The sequence below is a fragment of the Cydia pomonella genome, chromosome 1 (genome assembly GCF_033807575.1).
Source record: "Cydia pomonella isolate Wapato2018A chromosome 1, ilCydPomo1, whole genome shotgun sequence".
NCBI classification, from domain to species: Eukaryota; Metazoa; Arthropoda; class Insecta; order Lepidoptera; family Tortricidae; genus Cydia; species Cydia pomonella.
The window spans coordinates 5,519,627-5,544,591 of record NC_084703.1 but is presented as its reverse complement, the minus strand read 5'-3'; the positions used below and the strand labels follow the sequence as shown (position 1 = coordinate 5,544,591).

At 39.4% G+C, this 24,965-nt stretch overlaps 3 protein-coding genes across 4 annotated transcripts in view; 2 read left to right on the top strand and 1 right to left on the bottom strand.

Moving 5' to 3' along the window:
- Positions 1–24,965, bottom strand: part of LOC133520883 (melatonin receptor type 1A-like) — a 49,841-nt gene that overhangs the window by 18,860 nt on the left and 6,016 nt on the right. The window lies entirely within an intron of this gene.
- LOC133521005 (uncharacterized) lies at positions 6–23,356 on the top strand. 2 transcript variants are annotated; one of them, XM_061855832.1, is made up of 6 exons: positions 6–119; positions 339–380; positions 11,415–11,486; positions 11,882–11,928; positions 21,195–21,322; positions 22,668–23,356. In XM_061855832.1, the coding sequence occupies exons 1-5, from the start codon at positions 6–8 to the stop codon at positions 21,199–21,201; spliced, it is 282 nt and encodes a 93-aa protein (XP_061711816.1). In that variant the 3' UTR covers positions 21,202–21,322; positions 22,668–23,356. The 2 variants fall into 2 exon arrangements, with proteins under 2 accessions (XP_061711816.1, XP_061711734.1); XM_061855750.1 differs by having other exon boundaries at positions 68–119; positions 11,376–11,486.
- LOC133520798 (uncharacterized protein K02A2.6-like) lies at positions 16,015–17,561 on the top strand. Its single transcript, XM_061855500.1, has 2 exons — positions 16,015–16,141; positions 16,183–17,561. The coding sequence occupies exon 2, from the start codon at positions 16,233–16,235 to the stop codon at positions 17,445–17,447; it is 1,215 nt and encodes a 404-aa protein (XP_061711484.1). The 5' UTR covers positions 16,015–16,141; positions 16,183–16,232; the 3' UTR covers positions 17,448–17,561.

Genomic DNA, 24,965 nt, shown 5'->3' with positions numbered 1-24,965 from the left:
AGAAAATGGGAGGGACATCCAGACTTCTGATAGTGCCGCCAATAATCTTTGATCTTATTTATCTTCCATGGTTTATAACGTGTATCATTCCACTTTGCGCCTTGACACAGGGCACACTTGTAAGCAAATATTTAAATAATTTTGAAATAATTATCCCGCCATTTTGAATTATCTAAAAGTAATTGTCAACAATTTTGCATAAAATTTTGGTGCCTTAAAAAATTAACTTAAATTATAGTTAATATTACGTAATCATTAGCACACAGTATAAAACAGTTAAAGTTTAAAAATAAAATATTTTCCAAGGTTTGTTTCTGATTTATTTTACTTTATTTCAGTTTACGAAAATCAACAGCGTAGCAGACAACGCATCACTGATTGTGAGTAATTTTAATTTAATTAATTGTTTAAATAGTAAATTTAATTTATTTAACGCCCTTGGGCATCGCATGAGCTTTATTTACTCTCTGCCTTTGTGAACAAGTGCGATAAAATATCAAAGAGACAGCGTTATATTTTTTATTTTACATATAAGCGCTCCTAATAAAAAAAAATTATAGACCTTTACTCAAGAATCATGCTTACAACGAATTACGTTTATTCTTCTGCCTAACCACAATGTGGTTTGTTGGAACGCAATGCTCCTATATTTATGTAAGCTAGGTTATTTATATCTAGCTTAAACTCATTAAAGTCATTAATATAAAATTTTCAAATATATTTTGTCACATTTGTGCTCTTTAAATCTCTCTTATACTCGTAGGTAGCTCGTAATATATCATAGGGATTAAATATTTTCTATACCTCTGACCTTGAATGTGAAAGATGCAGAACATTCTCAAATTTTCCTTTCTGGAAACTATCATGAGAAAATTCTCATGCAAGTTTCTACTTAAAAAGTTTCGTTCAGGGGATAATTACTCAATCTTCTTAAATGTTGACTACTGTTTCATTTAATATTTACATCACTCTTTGGTGTATATTTAAATAATAATTTCACGGGAAATTTGCAATTTTTTTAAATTCACTTCGGCACATTGCAACTCCGGCCAAAATAATTCGTAAAACTAGGTACCAGCAACTTATTACCATCTCTGTTTCTTATTAGTATTTGTTTGATCATAGGCATTTTACATTCATCATGACGTCCATATTTGTTCCAAAGTTAATAATAACATAATTTTTAGCTTATAAAATTGTTAATTCTAAGAAAAGTTGTTCATAGTCACTACTTTTAAACGGTTTCAAATCAAAGTGCATTTATTCTGCAGTGTCGGCCGTCGGATTTTTTAAATTTTTTGGCCCCCCATGAAGAAACTTTGCCCACCACTGCTCTAAAGCATAGTAGGTACCTACACTGTAAGTATACATTTTGTCAGACCACTTTTACGATAGTTACAGCAATTTGTCCTCTCAATACTAATCTTTCTTCCTAAAACGTGCCGAAACGTTCTATATAAAAATCATTAACCTCAATTTTATGTTATCTAATACGCAAGAAGCTTCACCTCAAACCCATTTTCCCACCGCCCTGGCCCGCATACATATATGACCTTGGAAAGCGCATAGCTCTCAAGGCCATCAAGTGCACTGCGCATGACCGAATGTCAAGGCCGGCGCGCATGGCAACAGGGTGGCTCTTCAAGAAGCCTACCTGCCCGGTAAACCAAGATCAAGAGCGGGGGGTCAGGTTTGGTTTAGTATAAATTTTTGTGTCAAGTAATACTGGTAATGACGCGATTACACTTTTCTCTTGTCTTGTTAATTAAGTAATGGATTGTAAGTGTACAGTTCTGCCTCACCACTTAGGTATAACATTATAACTTATAAGTGCCATTAGAAAGTTATCACACACATCATAAACCCTCTATGATGACTTATCATCATTGATTTGTTCAAAAACCGCAAATTACAGCCAGCATTAATGCAAAATAAACTGTTTACAAAGAACTAATTTCTAATCTGGAAAACGTTATTACTGCGTAATATTATTACGTCGTTGTAACGTCAATATCGATTTAATAATGACATTCAAATTTCGAACATAGGTATTTGAAAACCAAAAGAATTAGATTTTTCATTTGAAAGTGGATTTTTTTTGTTCTGAACACGTGTGCGCAAAATATATGATACCTACGTTTCTGCTTTAGAGCACTGTACTATCCGAGTGAATACAATTGTTTCTTTTTTTTAACGATAAGCACTTAAAATTTTGAATTTAAATGGATTTGTTGTACAATTTACAATCAGAATGGAATCGAACAAATCAATCAACTCTCCATTCCATAAATAAAGATATTTTTACCTAGGTAACTTGTTAATTGAAAATACCCTCGAGAAATACAACTTTATTTTATACTTAGCCATGTTTTTTAATGCACACGTGTTTTACTTTCCTCGTATTTGAAATGAAAAATAGAGTATTTAACTCGGGTATAAAGCACCATTTCAGTCTCGGTCTGTTGGGGCTCTCACTACGTTCGCCAAACCTACCCTACCTCAACAGAAATTGGTGTTTTTCATCCCTTGGTTAACAATCTACTATAACCCCATATCTAGGTATCACTCGATGTGACGTTTTATTTAAAATGATTTGAAATGAATTGCAGTGTGATCAAATCAAAGAGTTAAGTAAGTACATATAATGATCAAATACCGCAATGACAATTTTCGAACACATTATAGAGAGCTTGTAATACATGTATAGATAAAAACAGTGTATTCGTATGTAACTATACATAATTAGGCATTAAAACACTCGTGTGAAGTTTTTACGAAACTCGCTTTCAACTCGTTTCTTATATCCACGCTCGTATTTTAATGCCTTTCATTATGTAACAGTCACATTAACTACTATTAAAAGGACAAAAATTATAATTATTCCTACTGTTTTTTATTTGGGAAGTTAGAAATGTAGGAAGATTAAGTAATTTATTTTCCGCTCCTGTGTTTCTTGAATATTGTATTATTTAATATATTTATCATAAATAAGACAGGATTATGAAAGTATTTTTACTATTTACTTATAATTCAGCTTTTAGTATCTTTATGGGGTATTTTTAATACTTCGGAGTTGGGAGGTAAAAAAATTTGAAACAACATTTTGTCAAAAAAAATTATCAAGTAAATTTTTAAGGATTTGTATTTTTATGAGCTACGAGTACGTGTTCTTAACTCCAGTAATTGTGACATTCAACGGGTAAAGGTACCTTTTATGGCGGTCAGCGCTTACGCTATTTTTAAGCGGCGTAAGCGCCAACCACCATAAGGTACCTTTACTCGTAGAACGTCACAATTGGTCTTATTTAATACTGAACCCTGGAAGTTGAACTCAAGGAAATATGATTGAGGCGCCGTCTGCTTCAAGATTTGGACAGATATCGAAAACTAGACAAACAAGAAGTAAAAAAGTAAATAAATAAATAAATTAATAAATAAATATTATAGGACATTATTACAAAAATTGACTAAGTCCCACAGTAAGCTCAATAAGGCTTGTATTGAGGGTACTTAGACAACGATATATATAATATATAAATATTTATAAATACTTAAATACATAGATAACACCCATGACTCAGGTACAAATATCCATGCTCATCAAACGAATAAATGCCCTTACCAGGATTTGAACCCGGGACCATCGGCTTCAGGCAGGGTCACTACCCACTAGGCCAGACAGGTCGTCAAAAAAAAGTCTTAACTTACCTAAACGTGTTTACTTTATTTACGGACGGTATTAGTCTAATATTATTAGTGTGTTACCATGGTAACCCATACGACTTGACAGGTACCCATTTCTCGAACGGTATAAAGGGGCCCACTGATTATCAGTTCGCTGGACGATATCGGTCTGTCAGTTATTCGCGATTGTCAGCTTTTGCGAACAACTGAAGGGCCGTTATTGTCCGGCGAACTAGTAATCACTGGGCCCCTTTAGACTAATAATATTAGCCCACGAACTGTCAAGATATTATACTGATAAGTATTAGACTAATACCGTTCGAGAAATGGGCCCCTGTCCGTAAGTGAGCATAATAACATTTTAAATACCAACCGCTTGAGTGACCGATAGACTGTAAATTGTTTGTTTATTCAATAAATTAAAAAAAAAAAAAATATATATATACTGCAATTTTCTGCCGCCAGAGTGCAGTACTAGTACATATTGTAAACCATTGATTAACTTAATACACATGCTTTAAACAGTTTTTTGGCAAGTTTTTACTATGACTTAGATGCATCAAGGCGGTTTGTTTACCGCTCGAATACGCAGAAGTGATAGGGAAGCAGATATACATTTAACGAAATTTAAATTTTCATGTTTTGCGGTAGGCCCTCAGTTTGCTAGTAGCGCCATCCACACAGAATTTGGCGTAATATTACTTATTTACATATATTTTAATAACACCCTTTTTATTAGAACAAAGTACTTAAACTTCATTGTTATAAATTTCAACATGAAAACGTGTTTTTATCATTCCTACTAACTGATCTTTGTTCTCTGAATGTATATTTTCATAATCCTATTAAATTAATCTCATTGCATTTGTCGATTTCATTATGCGAAAGCATAGGAATAGTATCGTTGTTTGGTGGAAAATGAGCTTAGAGGATTAATATGCCGTATTCAGAGGCACATTCGCATAACCACTGAAAGCATAACATCAACTAACTAAAATAACTATATATAGATGTCTGATTAGAGCTCAAAAATTACCCCACGTGTATCGCGAGCCTCCCTGTATTCGCTATGTGCACGACTGTCACGCAACCTAGCATCCGTAAATCTAGCGGAAAAGTCAATTCACTACATCTTATAAAACTACTTCAAAACTATAAACTGGTGAATGGATTTTCATACGACTTTCATCGATGATTAGAGTGATTCTTGAGGAAGGATTAGGTATATAACTTGTTAAGGTTTTGTGTATATGCATTGGAAATATGACGATGTCGTCGGAAAAAAACACGCTGGCTAGGGGCGTTAATCGAAAACGCTGCATAATCCGTTTGAGATATATCAACACAATGTATGGTGGGGTTGTTTCTCTTTCATGAGTCTACAAAAAATCCGCGTTGATGAATGTCTATCTTTTAAGGATAACTTACTATACCCATTCTTAACTTCTAGAAAATTATCACAATATATGTGGCATTTACACGGATACAGTATTAATAATTAAATACGTTAATTATATCAAGCATTTCATACAAATTACAATAGTCCCTTAAACCATACAATTTAAACGAATATTTCAGGAATAATCGTAAATTAAAGTTCCAATTCGAGCCATAGAACTTGTACGAAATGTTAAAGTCACTATCCTTGGTTAGTTTCAATTTTCACCACCGCATGTGCTGCTATCCCTTTACCCCCACCATGCACTTTGCACCTATAATGTCCAATATATGTTCAAAGCCGACCAAACGTCCCACTTCGTCGCTGGCCATTAGGAGGAGATTTGCTTGTATCCTTAACGAATACGAATAACCTGTCAAAGCGTGCTTATGGCAAGCGACAAAGTGGGGCGTTTTACCGGTCGTGGGCACATATTATATCACAGAATAAGGGCTCGATTCGAACTTTGTGTCGCTTAATTGGAAAGGGGACGGCCGCTTCTCTATACAAATATAGTCCCCATATTCCTTTCTCGATATTGACATTCTGGAAAATATTTTTACATAATTTATCAATGCGTTTGACTTTTTTCGAGTTTTTTATTAAGTATTGTAAAAATTAGGAGCGAAAAACAGATTTCAAACAAATTATTAATTGGTCCTAGCTAAAAATTCAAAAAAATCAAACGTAAGGCCATAGCTGTGATTGTTATACAAAAATTGTGCCAAAATATTTGCAATTATCTTAATATACAGAGAGGAATATGAGCACTAACGTTTGTATGAAAAGGTGATATCGCACGAGTCCTGCACTTTCGTCTTAACTTCAACCTCGGATAAATCTGTCAAAATATGACAAAATCTGATCCGAGTTTGAAGTAAGACTCAATTTGAATCGGGCCGCTTTGTATACACCGTGTTTTTATTGAATTTCGTTAACTTCGGGGTATTGGTAAGTACGTTTAAGGAAACTAAATGGCATAGTTAATTTACAAAAAAAAAAATTTTTTTTGCTTTTTTTTACTATTTTCATTTTTATAAAAAGTAACTAAATGTTGCATATAGCGTTGTTGTAACACGGGCATTACATTTAACTCAACCAAACAATTGAAAACTGTGACATATCAATGTCATTTCGAACGTCGATCGTCCGAGATAGTACTAACGTTTAGTAGCATATGTATGAACTCGCACTAAACACTAATCAATAAGTAAACACGCCCTAAGGCAAGTGTACACGCTCGTAAGGGCCTTATAAGATAAAAATTAATGATTGATTATCTCCGAAATGGAGTTAATTAGAATATCGTTGTCTTTGAGAAAGTTACTTAATTTAAGCTCAGGAATGCACCCTCGAAATTAACGCAAATCAAAAAAAACACGGTGTATAATAGTAACTATATTGCGCGCAGCTTGACAACGTAAATTATTGCAATGCCGCCCAAGATATTGACACAGAATTTTATTTTAGCTTATCAAACTTTGACCCAGGGATCGGAACCGGTTTTTTGCAAAAACATCGAAATAACCATATATTTCGGTTTATTTTAAACTCAGTTGTGTTTTCAGATAACGACTTCGTATTATTAGATTGCCTAATTAGAAATGAAGTAATTAACAAAGAACGAAAAAATACCGTTTTCGTTCCCATACAAAAAATACCGGTTTCCGATCCCTGCTTTGACCTATGGCCTAGCCAGCCTAGCAAACTAATTTTGTCAGTAGAAAAAGGGGGCCAATTTGAAAAATGTGGATGCGACGTTTCGAAACCATAAAAAAAATGCTAATTGACTTTTTTACAGTTCCAAAGTTAACTATTGGTTTGTCTGTCTGTTCGTCCGCGGTTTATCTCACTGACTTTGGTGCTTGGTGCTAGAAATCACTCACGATGATAAGTTGGTAAAATAATTTTTAAGAAAAAAAAAACGACTTCAATGAGGGAGACCGGTGAAAGAAAGATTAGTGTTGATTTTGGATTTCATACAATGAAATTAAAAAAATTGTCTTGAAAATCTAATTTGCTTAACAAACACAGCGAATAGCAGAAAACGCCAAACGTAAACTATGCGTCGTTGAACAGTTCCATTAGCATCAGCAGTTCCACTTGATCAAATGTCATTTTTTTAAATGTAAATGCTTGATTTGTTGATGAAAATACAAAAATCACTATATGTATGCCTTTCACATTTGAAGAGTTCCCTCGATTCCTCATAGATCCCATCATCAGAACTGAGTTTTGACAAAAATGGGACCAATCTGTATATATATAAAATAAATCAAAACAAAAAAATTCTAAATCGGTTCAGAAATGACGGAGTTATGACGTAACAAATTCCTCCTCCTCCTTTTGAATTCTTGAAGTCGGTTAAAAATAATATATGTTTTTTCTTTTCGCTTCACTCCTATGGTGGCGGTATTGTCGGATAGGTCTTTCAAAACTAATGCTCCCCCCTCCTTCTAACTAAACCAAATCATGAAAGTAAAAACTTTCAATGAAAATAGAAGATCGGTTAAGCCAATTAATGTGTTTTTTTTTTAATGAATAATCTATTAAAATGACGTTAGTGCTGCGTACTCCGCGTAGATGTTAACACAGGCTTACGTGAGCGAATAACTCGCGATGCGACGCGGCGCGGCGTGGCGGCCTAACGGCATTCGCGTTCACGAGATCGCCCACGTAGGACACTTCCATAGGTATCAAAGGATTGAATTCACCCACGCCGCGCCGCGCCGCTTCGCGTTCGCGAGTTATTCGCTCACGTAAGCCGACACCAACGCTCTTTTGCTTGTATGGCTTTTTGTACTTAATATGTGAAGGTAAAGAAAGAACCCTCCCTTATACGCGGTCCAATACATGGCCGGTTTTATTTATGATCCTCAAATCTACTAATAACGAACGTATTAACTAAAATAGTTACTTCATGACTAATGAGTGAACTATTTTGTTTTCATTTTATAATTTGGACATTTAAAATTGTTTCGTTAGAATTTCAACAAATCCCTTTTTTATGTGAATTAGATTAGATCTAATTACAGAAAAGCGAAAACAACTGCAAAAACTGGCCTTTTACGTTATTTATTATCTTGAACTATATTTTTGTGCAAGAAAATACAGTAAAACATTTTCATTAAAAAGTCGATTGGTCCGTTAAAAGCATGTTTATTTAGGGCTTGCACAAAAGATCGCGAAGCGTTCCGTAGCTGAGGAAGTGATAGGGTGTTCAGCGAACTAAAGTCAGGAGTCCTGACTAGGAACTTGCTGACCTACATACTTTATGCCCCTACGAGAGGCGTAGTCCAGTGATGGGTCCTCCACATATAATGTCAGCATGGCGAGGGCGAGGGGGAAGGAGAGGGGATCATACTAAATGTGACAGAAAGAAGGAAGAGATAGGAAAAAGCGTGACAAGGGGTGATGGAGGGTCCAAAACAAAATTTAGCGTTACGTAAATAATGGATGACGCCTGACTAGTGTCCTGAAGAATGTCCCTATAGTATTTATATAGACACGCCTGTAAGTACACAAATTAGTTTTGCACCATTGTTGGAACCGTTAGACTTATAGTTGGGGCCGTTGGGGGGTCGGTCAAGCTCTTGTGATGTAGTCTCAGATGTACTCGGAATGTGAAACAAGCTCTAAATGGTGACTGATAATCTAAGTTCAGTCTACATTGTTTGATCTAGAACTGTGTGCTAAGAAAATTTGAGAAATATAACGTAAATGTGCCAATTCTGATGCTGGACACTCCCAGTAGATGCCACATTAATTCCAAGTTAATTTCAAGTATTAGAAGTATTGACTCATCAAGGTACTACAAGTTTAAACTATACGCAACGATCTATAAAAGCTATTGTTGGCAACCCCGAGTTCACGCCAAGATTCTACCTGCTGCGCGGCCGGCTTGGTGGTTGTGGCGGCAACCCTCCACCTGCATGAATACCGCTGCAGAACCGGGGACCGGGGCTTTTTTCATTTAGACTTTGGCTTCGACACATGATATTTAGTTTAGCAATTTGACTGTATTGTAATAGTTTTCTTTGAATAAATTATATTATTGTTTATAAGTACTATAAAGGGGCCCACTGATTAACAGTCTGCCGGACGATATCGCCCTGTCAGCTAGAACAAAAGTTGACAGTTCCGAGCAACAGACAAGCCGATACCATCCGGCAGACTGTTAATCAGTGGGCCCCTTAAAGTCTTACTACAACAACCCGAGTAGCCTCATTAGTCGATGCTGCAGAACACATAAAAAGGTCAAATACGGCGTCGTCTGAACAAAAGATTTCGTTGGGAAGAATTAATAATTGTGTTCGATGTATTTAAGAACAGGGGCGGGGGTTTTAGCGTCGGCGTCGTCTGGGGTTAATAATTGTTTAAGTTTCAACGTAGATTTCATCTAAATCCGTTCAGCGGTTATTGATTCCTCATATGATACCATAAATGAATTCAGCATCCTCGATTTATATGAAAACGATACCAAACTTGACCTTAGTAGCTTATGATATACACCATGTTTTTTTTTTCGTTAATCTGAAGGGTGCATTTCTGAGCTTAAAATAAATAATCTTCTCAAAGATCGATGTTCGAAATGACATTAATATGTCACAGTTTTCAATTGTTTGGTTGAATTAAATATAATGGGTACAGTCAGCATCAAAAGTAGCGGATCAAACAAGGTGTCAAAAGTATCTACCAATCTTGAACAGCTTAACAAAATGTTATGGTTCTATATGTAGAACAATTAAGACGGTAAAAGATATACTTGTGAACATACATTTTAGAGATTTATCTATATTTGGAAAAGTTATCCGGAATATCAGATACTTTTGGTGCGTTGTTTCATCCGCTACTATTGATGCTGACTGTACAACAACGCTATATGCTGCATTTAATTACTTTTAAAAAAAAATAAAAAAATATATTAATTAACTATGCCATTTAGTTTCGTTAAACGTATACTTACCCATATCCCGGAGTCAACGGAATTCCATAAAACACGGTGTAGATATCAAAATAAAGTTCCGAGCCCCCTAACTAAACATTTAATATTAATTCCATCCTTGGTTCCTAAGGACCAGTCCTGTCAAAGGAAATCTTTTGTTCACGACACGCTGTATTTCATGAGCTGCAGCTACGGCTATATTTGCGTACAAAAATGTCTGACGAATTTCGCGCGGAGGTGAAGAATACATAGGAGTGAAGTAATCTAGTAACACATGTAAAAAAAGATCTGTGTCGAATAACGAAATGACACACGCACATTTATGTACTTATTAGTACAATCGGAATAGAACAAACCTCGAAATCTCTGGGACAGTCCTGAAATTTGGAACGAATGTAGATTTAGAGTAAAATGCGAATTTCTCCAGGATGGTACACATTTTCCAAGATGGCTGATCATATACCAAATTTCAGGACTGTACCAGAAATTTCAAGGTTTGTTCAATTTCGATTGTGCTTTAGTGAAACACATTCTCATTCTGACTCAAAAAAAACATCACTGTCTGTATAAGATTTTTTGCACATTGTGTAATTTTTATTGCACATTGGATTTTTGACAGAGGGGTATGTTACTGAGAGCCTACTCTATTACTATATGCTTGAATGCTGGGTAATATTGTAATATAGGTTAAGTGAATTACAATTTTGATTAAAGCTATTTACAATGGCTAGTGAAAAATTACTTGAGGACTGGGTTAGCCCATAACACATGCCTTTTTAAATTAATAAAAAAATAAGGCATCATTACAAGGCCCTGAATTGCCTAGATACGAAATATCAGCGAGGTCAGACCATTTGGAAATTTACTCCGCCAAAAACAAAAAACAAGGGTAAAGAACATAATTAAATGTACACAATTTTTATTGAATCTTCTGATAATACAATGCAACAAGCTTCACGGAAATCCGTTTAAAATACTCAAGTTTCTTGATAAACAGCTTACGGCACTCCACTATTTTTATTTTTATTAGTACCTAATTTATCGTGACCCCAATTAAACTCGGATGATTTGCGTAGTTTTTGTTTATTAAAGACCATTGTAAAAATTATATACTATGAGCATATTCCAAAAAAATCGGAATTGTCTCGGGAATATAAGGATTTTACTTCGGCGAATGTGTTACGCTTTTAAATGTCTTTTAAAAAGTTCAACGGTCGAAGTTTTGACTGAATCCCTGATAATAAAATATGTATATCTATACAAAACTTCAACATTACCCTATTATCCCTTTATGGGGAATATTCCCAGTAATGTTCCCGGGAATAATCCCCATTTGGGATTTTCCAGAGGATCAGCGTCTCAGTTCCCGCGAGCGACTCAACTATACTGCGCGCGTGCCGCGCGTCGGGTGTGACCAAGGTATATAATCTTATATTCACCCTTTAAAACTTTTGTTGACCAATCTCAACTTTTGTTTTAATGTAATACTCAAAGCTACGGGATATTTATGAAGTAGGGATAACTTTCAGTGATATGTGTCAAATAAATGTCAGTCATTTGGTCCGATTTTTGCAGTGAAAAATGTCCTGAGAGCTTCGTCTATATATATTCCGTCCCAGACTATACGGCATTGTGATTTTTTGTAAACTTTTTTAGTATGGCTAATATTGATATGTACCTATACTACAGCATAATAAATACCTTAAGGTAAGGGTATTTGTACGCTTATACTCGTACTTAAGCATGATCAATAAATCGACTACTTACTTCTTAAAAGAAAGCTTCAATAAGTAAAACTACTATTTTGTTCACAGGAAAGATGCCTGGTATCCGAAGTAAAAAATCGTCAGGACGCGCATCGGTAATCTTATATTTACCGTTTAAAACTTTTGTTGACCAATCTCAACTTTTGTTAAAAATTTACCATTTTTAGTTGTAGTTGCAGACATAATAAAAAGTTCAAATACGGCGATGTCTGAACAAAAAATTCCTTTGGCTGAATTAATTTTTATGTTCCTAAGATGTATTTTGGAATTGGAGCCACTCAGATTTTTTAAGGCAGGAGGAGGGGTGGGGGATTTTCAACATCGCTGTCGTCTGAGGTTGATAATTGTTTAAGTTTAGATTCTAAGTCACGTTTGATATCATTTTCAACTAAATCAAAGATGTAGACGGAGATTTCATCTCAGCCGGTTCAGCGGTTATTGATTCCCCATACAAACTTCCACCTGCCTTGTCTCTCTGAAGGACTCAAATTTTTACAAAATTAGTTCAGCGGTATACGCGTGAAAAAGTTAATCAATATGATACTATAAATGAATTCGGCATATTCGATTTATACGAAAACGATACCGAAATTGGCCTTGTAGCATAAGGCTTCTCCTCCCGCAATATAACGTAAAACTGAGTTACTCTGAACCGTTTTTTATAATAAATATGACACTTTCTGACCAGAAAAAAATATACAACAATCTAGGTCAATGAGAAATGATATGGTTTTTCTGAAAATCGATTTAAATTGAAATAAGCGAACCCCTATTTCTCTCAATTTTATCCGAATTACTACTGCAACTTTTATCGAAAATATATGAACTTAACAATAATTCTCAAAAAACACTATATTCTGATTTGGTTATCTTTATTTTTGCAAATTCATAAATCTGTGCCTCAATTCCTAGAAAAATAAGCCTAAATCCCGCTTAGGTTTCTACCATTATACCCGCCCTCGTCCGTATAGTCCGGGCAAGTCCTGTTGCTAGATGGATCTGTGCTGCGTTGCGCGCGTGAGCAAGCAAAATTCTATTTCAAACGCATGGTTCTGCGCGCTCGATATTTTGCGGCGAATCGTGCGGTGAGGATTAAGCTCCGCCACAAGCACGAGACCGTTGGCGTCGGGTGCTGCCTTAAATGATATATTATAGATATCAAGATAAAGTTGGGGGGGGGGACCTAAAACTTTACATCTAAAATCTTGGTGGCTTCACTTCTTAGTTCCATCATTGGGTCCTAAGGACCAATCCTGCCAAGGTATATCTTTTGTTCACGACACGCCGTATTTCATGAGATGCAGATTGTTACGTATGCTACTGTATGCATGTACTTATAATAAGGTGTCATTGCGAATAAACGTCAGTGCGTATCTGAGCAGCATTTGTTTCACTCGTTCCGTTCCGATATATAACAGTGGCGACGATCTACCCGCGTGTTTAAAAAAAGTGAATAGTGGTGGACATGAATTCGTCTCAAATCGGGATTTTGACGAATTTTGACCACAATACACAAACGTGGAAAGTGTATAAAGCGCGTATACAACAGTGGTTCATAGCTAATGGCATCGATGAGCAAAGTGACGCGACAGGAACGAAGCGACGGGCGGTGTTGTTGAGCGCACTCAGCGATGCCACTTACAGGTTGGCATCAGATTTGGCATTGCCGAAAGATCTCCAAGTTGTTCCATTTGTCGACATATGTTCGCTTTTAGACCGTCATTTTACGCCAACAATTTGTGGATTTCACGAGAGATTTAAATTTTATTCGGCGATGCAAAATGAAGGGGAGACCTACCCCCAATATGCGGCAAGACTTCGCGGCCTAACGGCAGAATGCGGGTTCCTAAACGTGGAGGAGGCATTGAGAGACCGATTTGTAATGGGAATGCTTCCAGGATCGGAGCGAGAAAAATTATTCGCTCAGAACCCAGCTGATTTGACTCTTTCTAAGGCGGTGGAGCTGGCAGAAAGCAGACGATGCGCGCGCGCAGGGGCAACCTCGGTCAACGGGCAGGAGCCGTCGAGCGCTAATCAAATGTTCAAAATTGCATCGGAAAATCAAAAAAGTGCTAAAGTGTTGTGTTCCGTTTGTGGTTTTAACAATCACACGGCCGAAAAGTGTCGTTTTGCTAACCATAAGTGTCGAAAATGTCATGTCAAAGGTCATTTGCGTCGTATGTGCAAAAAAATTAATTACGTAAGTGAGGTCTGCGGGGACGATGACGGCGATGACGGTGAGTGCCATTGCTATAATATTCGCTCAACATCAGGCGAGCCTATGACAACACAGGTTCATGTCCATGGCGTACCAATGAAGTTTGAGGTCGACACTGGCTCAGCGGTGACCGCAATATCAGAGCAAACGTATTTAAATTGTTTTAAAGATGTGGCATTGTCTAAAACCCATAATCGCTTGGTATCTTATTCGGGTAATAAAATGCATTGTTTAGGAATCGTGCGGTTACCATTTACGTATGCTGGCAAAACCAACGTATTAAATGTGCACGTGATTCGCGGCGGCGCAGGGCCCTTATTAGGTAGGGATTTTATATCGCTAAATAATTTGGAATTGGTACAGGTTAACTTCTGCGAACAATCAATTAACTTTATTGATCAGTTGCATTCAAAATTTCCTTCTGTTTTCTCAGACAAGCTGGGAACGTTTAATAAATATAAAGTAAAACTCAATTTAGTGAAGGATGCTCAACCGATTTTTTTTAAAGCACGACCAGTGGCTTTTGCTTTACGCGATAAAATTGATAAGGAGTTGGACCGGCTGGTTAGCGTAGGTATATTAAAACCGGTTGAACATTCGTCATATGCATCCCCCATCGTGCCCGTCTTGAAGCGAGACGGGTCGCTGCGCCTGTGTGCGGACTACTCAGTGTCTATCAACAAACAGCTAATAGTGGAACAATACCCGTTGCCCACCGCCCATGAGTTGTTCGCTAGGTTGCACGGAGGTCAACAGTTCTCTAAGTTAGACCTTTCTCAGGCGTATGCGCAGTGTGTATTAGATGACGAATCACAAAAGGTTACGTGTATTAATACACATAGAGGGCTGTTTTTATATACACGTCTTGTGTTTGGCTTGGCTAGCGCCCCAGCGATATTTCAAAGGGTTATGGAAGGGGTTTTGGCCGGTATGGAGGGCGTCCTATGTATGTTGGACGATGTTTTAATTACCGGTAGTGATAAGACTGAACATTTAGCCAGATTGAATGCAGTTTTAAAACGTTTGCAGGACGCCGGATTAACACTTCAAAAAACTAAATGCGAGTTTTTTAAGGATGAGGTGGAATATTTGGGCTATGTAATTAGCAAAGAGGGATTAAAAAAGTCACCCGCTAAAGTAAGTGCCATTCTAAATGCACCAGTACCAAATAATGTAAATAAACTACAATCCTTCCTAGGTCTCGTTAATTACTATAGGAATTTCGTTCCGGGGGCATCTACGGTACTTAGTCCGCTGTACAACCTGTTGCAAAAAGGTAGTAAGTGGCAGTGGAATGCGGAACACGATAATGCTTTTAAGCTAATCAAACAACACTTGGCTTCAGATCAAGTGCTAGCGCATTTTAACCCAAATGCAAAAATCGTGGTCACTTCAGATGCGTCCCCTACTGGCCTTGGGGCTATTTTGAGTCTAATTGGGGATGACGGTTTAGAACGCCCGGTTTCTTACGCTTCGCGCACGTTAAATGCGGCGGAAAAGAATTACTCTCAATTACAAAAAGAAGCAACAGCGATTATATTTGCCGTACGTCGTTTCCACCAATACCTCTATGGTAGGACTGTGCCGTTCGTTCTTCGCACGGACCATAAGCCGTTAACCACCATTTTCGGGCCTCACCGTGGTATTCCGGAGGTATCAGCGAATAGGCTCCAGCGCTATGCGATGTTTTTAAGTGCTTATAACTACACTATTGAGTACATTCGCAGCGCTGATAACAGTGCTGATTATCTGTCGCGGGCGAGCGTAAACAATGATGACTCACCTGCCGGCGCGGGCCACACTAAGGGCGGGGCACCAGTGTGTATCGACGATAGGGCATCGTACATAAATTTTGTTGCTGACAACAGCTTACCTGTTACTTCTAAGGTGTTGCGTGAAGAAACTGAGAAAGATCCTTTATTAAACCAAGTCATAAAATTCATTTTAAACGGATGGCCAAAAAAATTAACAGTTCAGGGTATTCAACCATATCTACTCTGTAAAAACGAATTAGCATGGGAGGATGGAGTAGTTATGCGGGGACATAAAATAGTAATACCAGAAACGTTAAAATCTAAAATTTTGTCGGAGTTACATAAGTCGCACTTGGGTATTGTTAAGTGCAAAGCAGAAGCTAGGAGTAGGATATGGTTTCCCGGTATTGATAATGCCATTGAAACTATGATAGGCAGTTGTGATATTTGTAACCAGTTGAGACCATCTCCGCCGCGCGTTCCACTTGCAGTGTGGCCATACCCTAAGCAGGCATTTCATAGGGTGCATATAGATTTCCTGGGCCCGATAAATAATAGGTCATATTTAGTATTAGTGGACGCGTACTCGAAATGGGTTGAGGTGTATAGTGTTAGTTCGACCTCAACGGCTGTCGTTATATCAAAACTATATGAATTTATGTCACGCTTCGGATTAATTCACACGCTAGTTAGTGACAATGCCACATGTTTTTTGTCTGACGAATTCCGTGCGTTTTGCGCTGCGAATGGAATATCGCACATAACTTCTCCCGCCTACCACGCGGCCAGCAATGGGCAGGCGGAGTCTTACGTTAAGGTAGCAAAAAAAGGCATACGCTCTTGTTTAATGTTTAGTACTAATCAAAGGAAAGTAGATGAAAACCTATGCAAATACCTATTCGATTATAGGAATTCTGTACACGTTACTACGGGGACTTCACCTGCCCAGATCCTATTCGGCCGCAAACTTCGTTCGCGCTGGGACTTATTATATTCCCCGCCACTATCGCCGTCCTCGTCCCACACTCATGTTAAAACAGTGGAGCGTAAACAGTGTTCACAGAGTAAATCCTTTGGGGGAAAAAAACGGCCATTTTTTAAACCTGGTGATTATGTAATGTATAAAAAAAATTATGGCAATAAAAAATTTATTTGGAACAAGGGTAAAATAATAAAACAGATAGGCAGAACAATATACTTAGTTAAGGACCATGTTACGTTAGTGCAAGTAAAAAAACATGTAAATCAACTGGTACCGATTAAAGGAGTGGACGTCAACAGATTCCGTTACCCCAGTTATCAAAGTTTAGATGAAACAGAAGAACCCTCTGTCAACAACAGTGGTGCTACCAACGAGATTGAGTCTTCTTCACCGGTGGCCAGCGGCAGTCATGAGCCTGTCTCGTCTTCGCCAGCTGAAAGGGGAGAGGAAAATGGTACCTCGGACGGGTCCACCCAGGTTGCTACTTCAGGCGGAGAAGCTGAGGGATTCCTTGAGGTCTCTGACGACAATGTTCAGCCGCAGCAGGTAGCTACCCCCGCTGACCAGAGTTTAAGGGGCGGTTTGTCAGGCATGTTGTTGCGTCCACTTCCCCGAACAGATTACAAACCTTTTTATTGTATGAATTATGCGAAACTGTAAATTAGATTAAGAAGCTTACTCTCCATTAAAAACGGGGAGAAATGTTACGTATGCTACTGTATGCATGTACTTATAATAAGGTGTCATTGCGAATAAACGTCAGTGCGTATCTGAGCAGCATTTGTTTCACTCGTTCCGTTCCGATATATAACACAGATACGACTATTTGTGCTATTTTCACTTTCAAGTTTCACTATTTAATATAATCTCCTGTAGGACAGTCGTCATCAGATTATATCGGAGCGTCCAAGGCGCTCACAAATATCTGAACGCACTTCTATTTTCATGGCGTTAGAGTGCGTGTTCAGATATTATCGGGCACCTTGACCGCTTCGATATATCTGATGGCGACTGTACAAAGGACTCAAAGTAGCAGCAATCATTATAAAACGTCATTGGATATTATACTTTTCACAATACCTACATCAAAGTTCGGTAATTTAATAGCCTGGTCATTATTTAATATACATGTGGTGTTGTTTTTATTTAAAAAATGAGCCAAATAATAAGCACTGTAATGGGAAACATAAATAAAAGACGAACAGTTGCGCCCCAACCACCACTACTAGCAGCAGCTGCAGCTGCTATCTAGCAGGGAGTAGCAGAAACAACCCTCCGACGAGGACCTACTGGCAGCCTCCAACGACGAATAGTGAACCTAGTAGTAACCGAATATCCCGGAAGATGTCGCTTATACGGCTCCGCGCTATTCGTAGATCGCGGTGTTAAGATTTTTCCTGATTTGGTTAGGTCCGCCGACCGAAAATAATTTTGTATCGAATCGTAGGCAAAGATTATTGCTAACTATAGCCCCCTGCTTCCCCTGTGGAACTACGCGCTATAGCTAGTTATCGTCTTTGATAAACGTGCTTCCGTTCCGGCCTCTTACTCCTTGCCGGTTGGGGAACGCGTCGTGTTCGTCATCGTTGTACTACGCTGAATATAAGTCTATTCATTACGACGCATCTGGTTTCCCTTCTCTCCCCGCATGCACCCCCGCTACATCTGGCGCCCAACGTTAGGCGTAGCGAGCTCACGCACTCATTGCTGGAGGTGCCGTCGTAACCTATGAAGGAAGAAGGAAAACCGGAGGTGTCCACACCGCCATCCAAGTCCCCAACTGTCTCACCGAAGCGCAGATCTTCAGGGCCCAGACTAGTAACCAAACCAGCGCGGGCAGTACGGAAACCGAGGAAGCCCGCGAATATGGCAGTGTCACTGACGGAGGAACAGTTTGAACGTATGATGGCGGCCATGGCACCGAAGCCTGGGTCCCTGACACGCTGCACACTCACATACGACGGAACGAAGGAAACCGACGTCGTGGAGGCATTTTTGGCTGCCATCAACACGTATAAACGAGCTGAGCGCATATCGGATGAAGACGCGCTCACAGGTCTTCCACTCCTCCTTAAGGGTGCCGCAGCGACATGGTGGCAGGGTATGCGAGACAAGATCGTCACATGGGACGACTTCCAAGAGCGCCTGCGTAGGACCTTCGCACCTAAGAAGCCGGCGTACCTCATATGTATGGAGATTACGAGCGTCAAACAAAAAACCGATGAGACAACAGAGGCTTTCGTGTCTAAAAAGCGGATGCTGTTTTCACTACTACCACGTCCAGAATTACTAGAGACCCAGCAGCTGGACCTCATTTACGGTCTCCTAATGCCGTATATTCAAGAGAAGGTCCCGAGAACGTCGTTCACTACGTATGACAAGTTTCTGGAGGATGCGGTAGCTGCAGAGCGACTACGGGACACCTGGAAAAATGGCAACCCCACCTCTGCCTCGACTGCTGCCTCGACTGCTGCTTCAGCGTCATCTGCGTTGCCGGAGGCTGCGCACGGTCCAGTCTCTTCGCAAAGAAAACCCAGACAACGCTGCCGGTACTGCAAGCTGCCCGGCCATTCACTGGAAGAATGCCGGAGGAAGCAAAAGGCGGATGAACATGCCAAGGCCACGTCCAACGCACCTGCTGGCACCGATAAGCAGACATCAGCACCACCGAGTTCCTCTTCCGCCGCTCTCGTATCATCCAAGTTTTCTTGCTATGGGTGTGGCGCTCCCGGAGTCGTCCGAAGCAACTGCTCTACATGTCACAAGATGAGGGGAAGCGCCTCTATTGGAACCAGCTTTAGTGCACTCGGTGTGCAACTGGATACCCGTGAGAGGCCGCTAGTTTTCATCTCGACCAAAGGGAAAACAGAGGGAGCCCTAGTGGACACAGGTGCCAAGTCGAGCCTCGCGTCGCCAGAATTGTTCCGCCACCTACGGCAGGCAGGGTGTACCTTCGCTTCGCAACGAGCCATCGTCACACTGGGTGATGGGATACCCCAGTCGCGACCCGTCCTGACGACTGTCGTCGACGTCGAGCTGGGGGGCCGAACAATCCCGACTATGTTCCTAGCCCTACCAGAATCCAGATCACACACTCCAGAACACTCTTAGGAGTAGGCTTCATCCAGGATGGACTCATAGTCCTGGATCTGCCTCAATTCACCTGGCATTTTAAGGGTGAGGAAATGAATCCGAACGAACTGTACAGCGAAGACTTCGCTACTTTTGGACCAGCACCTGCATATCAACCTACCGTATGGGAGATTCCGGCAAAGCCCGAAGCAAGCCGAACGGGTCAAGACAACCAGATCTATGGACCTCTATACAGGATTGATCTTGCGCCAACTAAAAGGAAAACTTATGACGAAAGAAACGTCATAACCTTCGACGGGCATCGCCTGGTAGAAGAAGCTCTCTTTGAGGATGCGTGCCGTCAAATAGAAGAACAAACAGTTACGTTGTCGCCTGATTCCGCGAACTTATTCCCAGACTCGTCGATCCGCGCATTCGACGCTGCTCCGGATTCCGCCTCCGAGGAGAAGGTGCAAGCACTCATCGAGGCCAATGCAAGCGTTGTTGTGCCAAACGGAAAACCGACGACTCAGACGGAACACATTATAGACACTGGCACCCATGGTCCCGTTGCGGTACCCCCGTATCGTCTTTCACCTACTAAGACGCAAATCCTGCGGGAAGAGGAAGACCACGCAAAGAAAACGGAACGCGGTTCTCTTCGTCGGGTCGCCTTCAGGAACCGAGGGGGAGTCTGTAATGGGAAACATAAATAAAAGACGAACAGTTGCGCCCCAACCACCACTACTAACGCCATCTAGCAGGGAGTAGCAGAAACAACCCTCCGACGAGGACCTACTGGCAGCCTCCAACGACGAATAGTGAACCTAGTAGTAACCGAATATCCCGGAAGATGTCGCTTATACGGCTCCGCGCTATTCGTAGATCGCGGTGTTAAGATTTTTCCTGATTTGGTTAGGTCCGCCGACCGAAAATAATTTTGTATCGAATCGTAGGCAAAGATTATTGCTAACTATAGCCCCCTGCTTCCCCTGTGGAACTACGCGCTATAGCTAGTTATCGTCTTTGATAAACGTGCTTCCGTTCCGGCCTCTTACTCCTTGCCGGTTGGGGAACGCGTCGTGTTCGTCATCGTTGTACTACGCTGAATATAAGTCTATTCATTACGACGCATCTGGTTTCCCTTCTCTCCCCGCATGCACCCCCGCTACAGCACCAATTAAGTCACAATAATGAATTACGCGCGCGCACTAATATTCCAGTATGAGCGAAATAAAGTAAGTTACACAGATGCTATAGCTTAGCGAATATTTCAGTGTCAAACTCGTGATAAGGCTACTTGATATTGATTAAAAATGCATAATTTTGTTGCAGGGCGTGATTAAGATAGAAAAACCGAAGATGTGCAAGTTTGTTGCGTTCATACTCAACCTTTTTGGGGTGAAAACACGTCGCGAAGACGGTCAATCTACGGACGTTGAGGCTGGTCCGGCTAAATAGACGTAAGCAATTTGAACCATATGTATTAGACCGTAAAGTTGCTTTTTAAACGAGCTAATCCAGAGAACCGCAGCTCACCTTATTACCTGCAATAGTGGCTCTTTGAAACTCTCAAAACGGATAATATCTGCATCTGCGCTGTTTATCGCAAATTCAGTAATCACATCGGAAAACTCATGCAATTGTTTATCTTATTCCCCTTTAATAAGGTATTTATTTTACAGTACATATGGTGCTACTTTACCGCACTAGTGCGAAAATTAGCATATTACGTTACTGTGTCGAAAATTTAAAGGGCCATATTTTTTTTTTTTTCCTCGCGTTGTCCCGGCATTTTGCCACGGCTCATGGGAGCCTGGGGTCCGCTTGACAACTAATCCCAAGATTTGGCGTAGACACTAGTTTTTACGAAAGCGACTGCCATCTGACCTTCCAACCCAGAGGGTAAACTAGGCCTTGTTGGGATTAGTCCGGTTTCCTCACGATGTTTTCCTTCACCGAAAAGCGACTGGTAAATATCAAATGATATTTCGTACATAAGTTCCGAAAAACTCATTGGTACGAGCCGGGGTTTGAACCCGCGACCTCCGGATTGCAAGTCGCACGCTCTTGCCGCTAGGCCACAAGCGCTTCTGTGTGTGTACTGTAAAACGTTGTACGACACATCACATGTGCGAATAGGTAAAGTACTACGTATAAACGAGTTTTTCATGCAAGTACTGCACCTGCGATAGGCAGGGCATTACTGCGGTGGGCTCTTCTCTTCAAAAGTTTTCCAACCCTTGGGCTATTTTCTCCTCACCCAGAACGGAACAGAGAGTGTTTGAAATATGTAAGTTCGGGTCAAATCTTGCAAGCTAAATTAGACCCACGCACTTCCTATTATTCGATTGAGCTGAAATATCACACACATATTACGTACTCGTAAATTGGGTGGTATCGAGCTGATCTAATGATGGACAGAGGAGACTGCCAAATTGTACGAGTATTTGTGTTTGTTAGATATGTTTCGATGAGTATTAGTTGCCCGTTAAAAGAAAAGTACAGTCAGCATTAAAAGGCTGTTAAAAATGGCAGGATACTTTTGAAGTCGACTGTAACAGCGGCCCTACGTCTGCCTAATTTTAACCCCCGACGCAAAAAGAGGGATGTTATGTTTGATTCCGATGTCTGTTTGTGTGTCTGTCTGTGGCATTGTAGCTCTCAGATGGCCCGATTTCAATGCGATTTTACGAGAAGATGTAGGCATTTATGGCATAACATGGATTTTTTCGCGTAATGCGTAGGGATCTTTTAAATTTTAAATATTAATCGTTTCCTGTTGATAAATCAAGTTGTTTCTTTCAGGGTGCCATGGAGAAGTCATCGCAGTACTTCGGAACATCCTCGGGAGTACAATATTCAAAGTCTTGCATATCTTACCTATACACTGATTATTAAAAGTCAGTGTAAAAATATGAATCCCAGCGTCTTCCCGCTCCGTATCCCAGTACTCAATGTGTTAACTTTTAATTATTTAAAGCTTATTTAGCTGTATCTCTATTATTTAAATATGTTTATGTTATTTGATTGATATTTAAGTTTTTATTATCCACCAAATTTGTGACGTACAGTATTGTTCTAAGCAATCCCAAGTTTTGTTTAAGACTTTTTATTATTCATAATGACAGTAAAATCCATAATAAAACAATTAAGTTATTATTACTATAGAAAAGCCATACAAACAATGAAATTGTCGCCATCGCAACCTGTATCTACCGTAAAATTCACGGCGCTTACGCGTTTAGGTCGCGAGATTCACGCTCCGCTTCTATGGTTTATTGTCAAAACAACAATAGGTCATGGCGCAAAATACTGATTCTTTGTGCCGGTTCTATACGTAGTTATAATAGTTCAATAACTGAACCCATCAGTTAATTCCTAACTTGTTTAATTATTCAAACCTTTGTAGGTAGGTACGAGTATATGTAGTATGTAGTGAGTAGTTTTGGAAAGTAGATTGTTAGCACAGAAAAATAAAGTTTTATTGATCTGAAGTCAAGGCACTTTTATTCATCTAACCTTTATAGACCGCCCTATAGCATTATATTTTTTTTTTTGTATGTAAGTTTGTTAGTCAGTGTGGGTCAAATTTTCGTCGGGACCGAATTCCCGATTTCCGATTGAGCTGAAAATTTGCATACATATGTAAGTCGGGTGACAATGCAATATTATGGAGACAGGTGGTGGCCTTGGGAACTATATGATAAAATAAAACAATCCAAATTAATTGTGTCTGGGGTTGTTCGAATTGTCTCGATGAGTATTAGAAAGAAAAGTATAGTCATCGAAAAAAGCAAATTTAAAAACTGATTTCTTGAACAGAATATTTTTTAGGACTGATTGGCGATGAGGCTTGAATTGAGGATTTTTATCATTCCTGTCCGTTAAAGGGTTGAAGCCGCGCGTCTTATCCCATTTACTGGATCAGTAAGTAACACCGGTACAGCCGCCATCAGATATAATCGGAGGGGCCAAGGTGCTCACAAATATCTGAACACGCACTTTAACGCCTCGACAATAGAGGCGTGTTCAGATATTTGTGAGCACCTTGGCCGCTCCGATATATCTGATGGCGACTATACATAGATAGAAGATAGAATACTTTTTATTGGCACACCTCAGTAAAAATATACAAGAAAAATAAACCATTGATTAAATTTAGAGGCAGACAACAGGCGGTCTTATCGCTAAAAAGCGATCTCCTCCAGACAACGTTTGGATTTATAAATCAGATTTTAGGTTACTTTCCTTTCATGTCATCTCGGATATGGGTGAATATGGTATCAATGCATACAGTTTGATGTCCTGAACACAAATATATGAGATGACGGACGCAGAAATGGTGGGGGTAGAGGGTCATTCATTAATTACATCACACTTGGTCAGATTTGGCAAACCCCCCCCCCCACCCCCCTAGTGTGACGTCACAGTTTTGGCAACTTTTTGGCACAGTTTTCAACAAAATCGGCGAATTGAATTTGGTATCAACTATGAATATTTTATCAAAATATTCGCATAAATCGATTATCGTTCCAAAACTTCTACATAAAATACCGACGATGTACGCTGAATTGTCAATGTCAGATGACAATCGTCGTCGTGAAATTCCTAGGCATATCGTAAAATGTAGAAATCTTTGTTTCGTTTTTCAGGCATCCGAAGCAACCTAACGAACCTTTCCTACAGTAAAGGTTTACATATACAGGGGTCGGACAAAAAGTGCGGATGACGTAAAAATGACGTAATCTTGCACACAGAATGATGTTTGAGTTTGTATTTAAACTTCCTTGTGACATGTAGTAACAAAGCAGTATTAATGAAGTAACAAAATAATCGTAAATAAATCCATGGAATTAATAATACAGGTGGTAGGGTGATGTAGTGAATAAAATAAATTTCACGAAACTTGTTACCATAAGGTATAATTATTTGAAATTAGTTAGAACAAGTCTGTGGGATTGCCACAATATTCGAGTAAAGATGACATTTTAGAGCGTTTTCTTATACATTAGTAAATATAAATTTTAGCTAAATATAATCGTGAAGATACAATAGCTAAACAATAACGAAGTCAATTTATTGTTCATCTGATTGACAATGTGT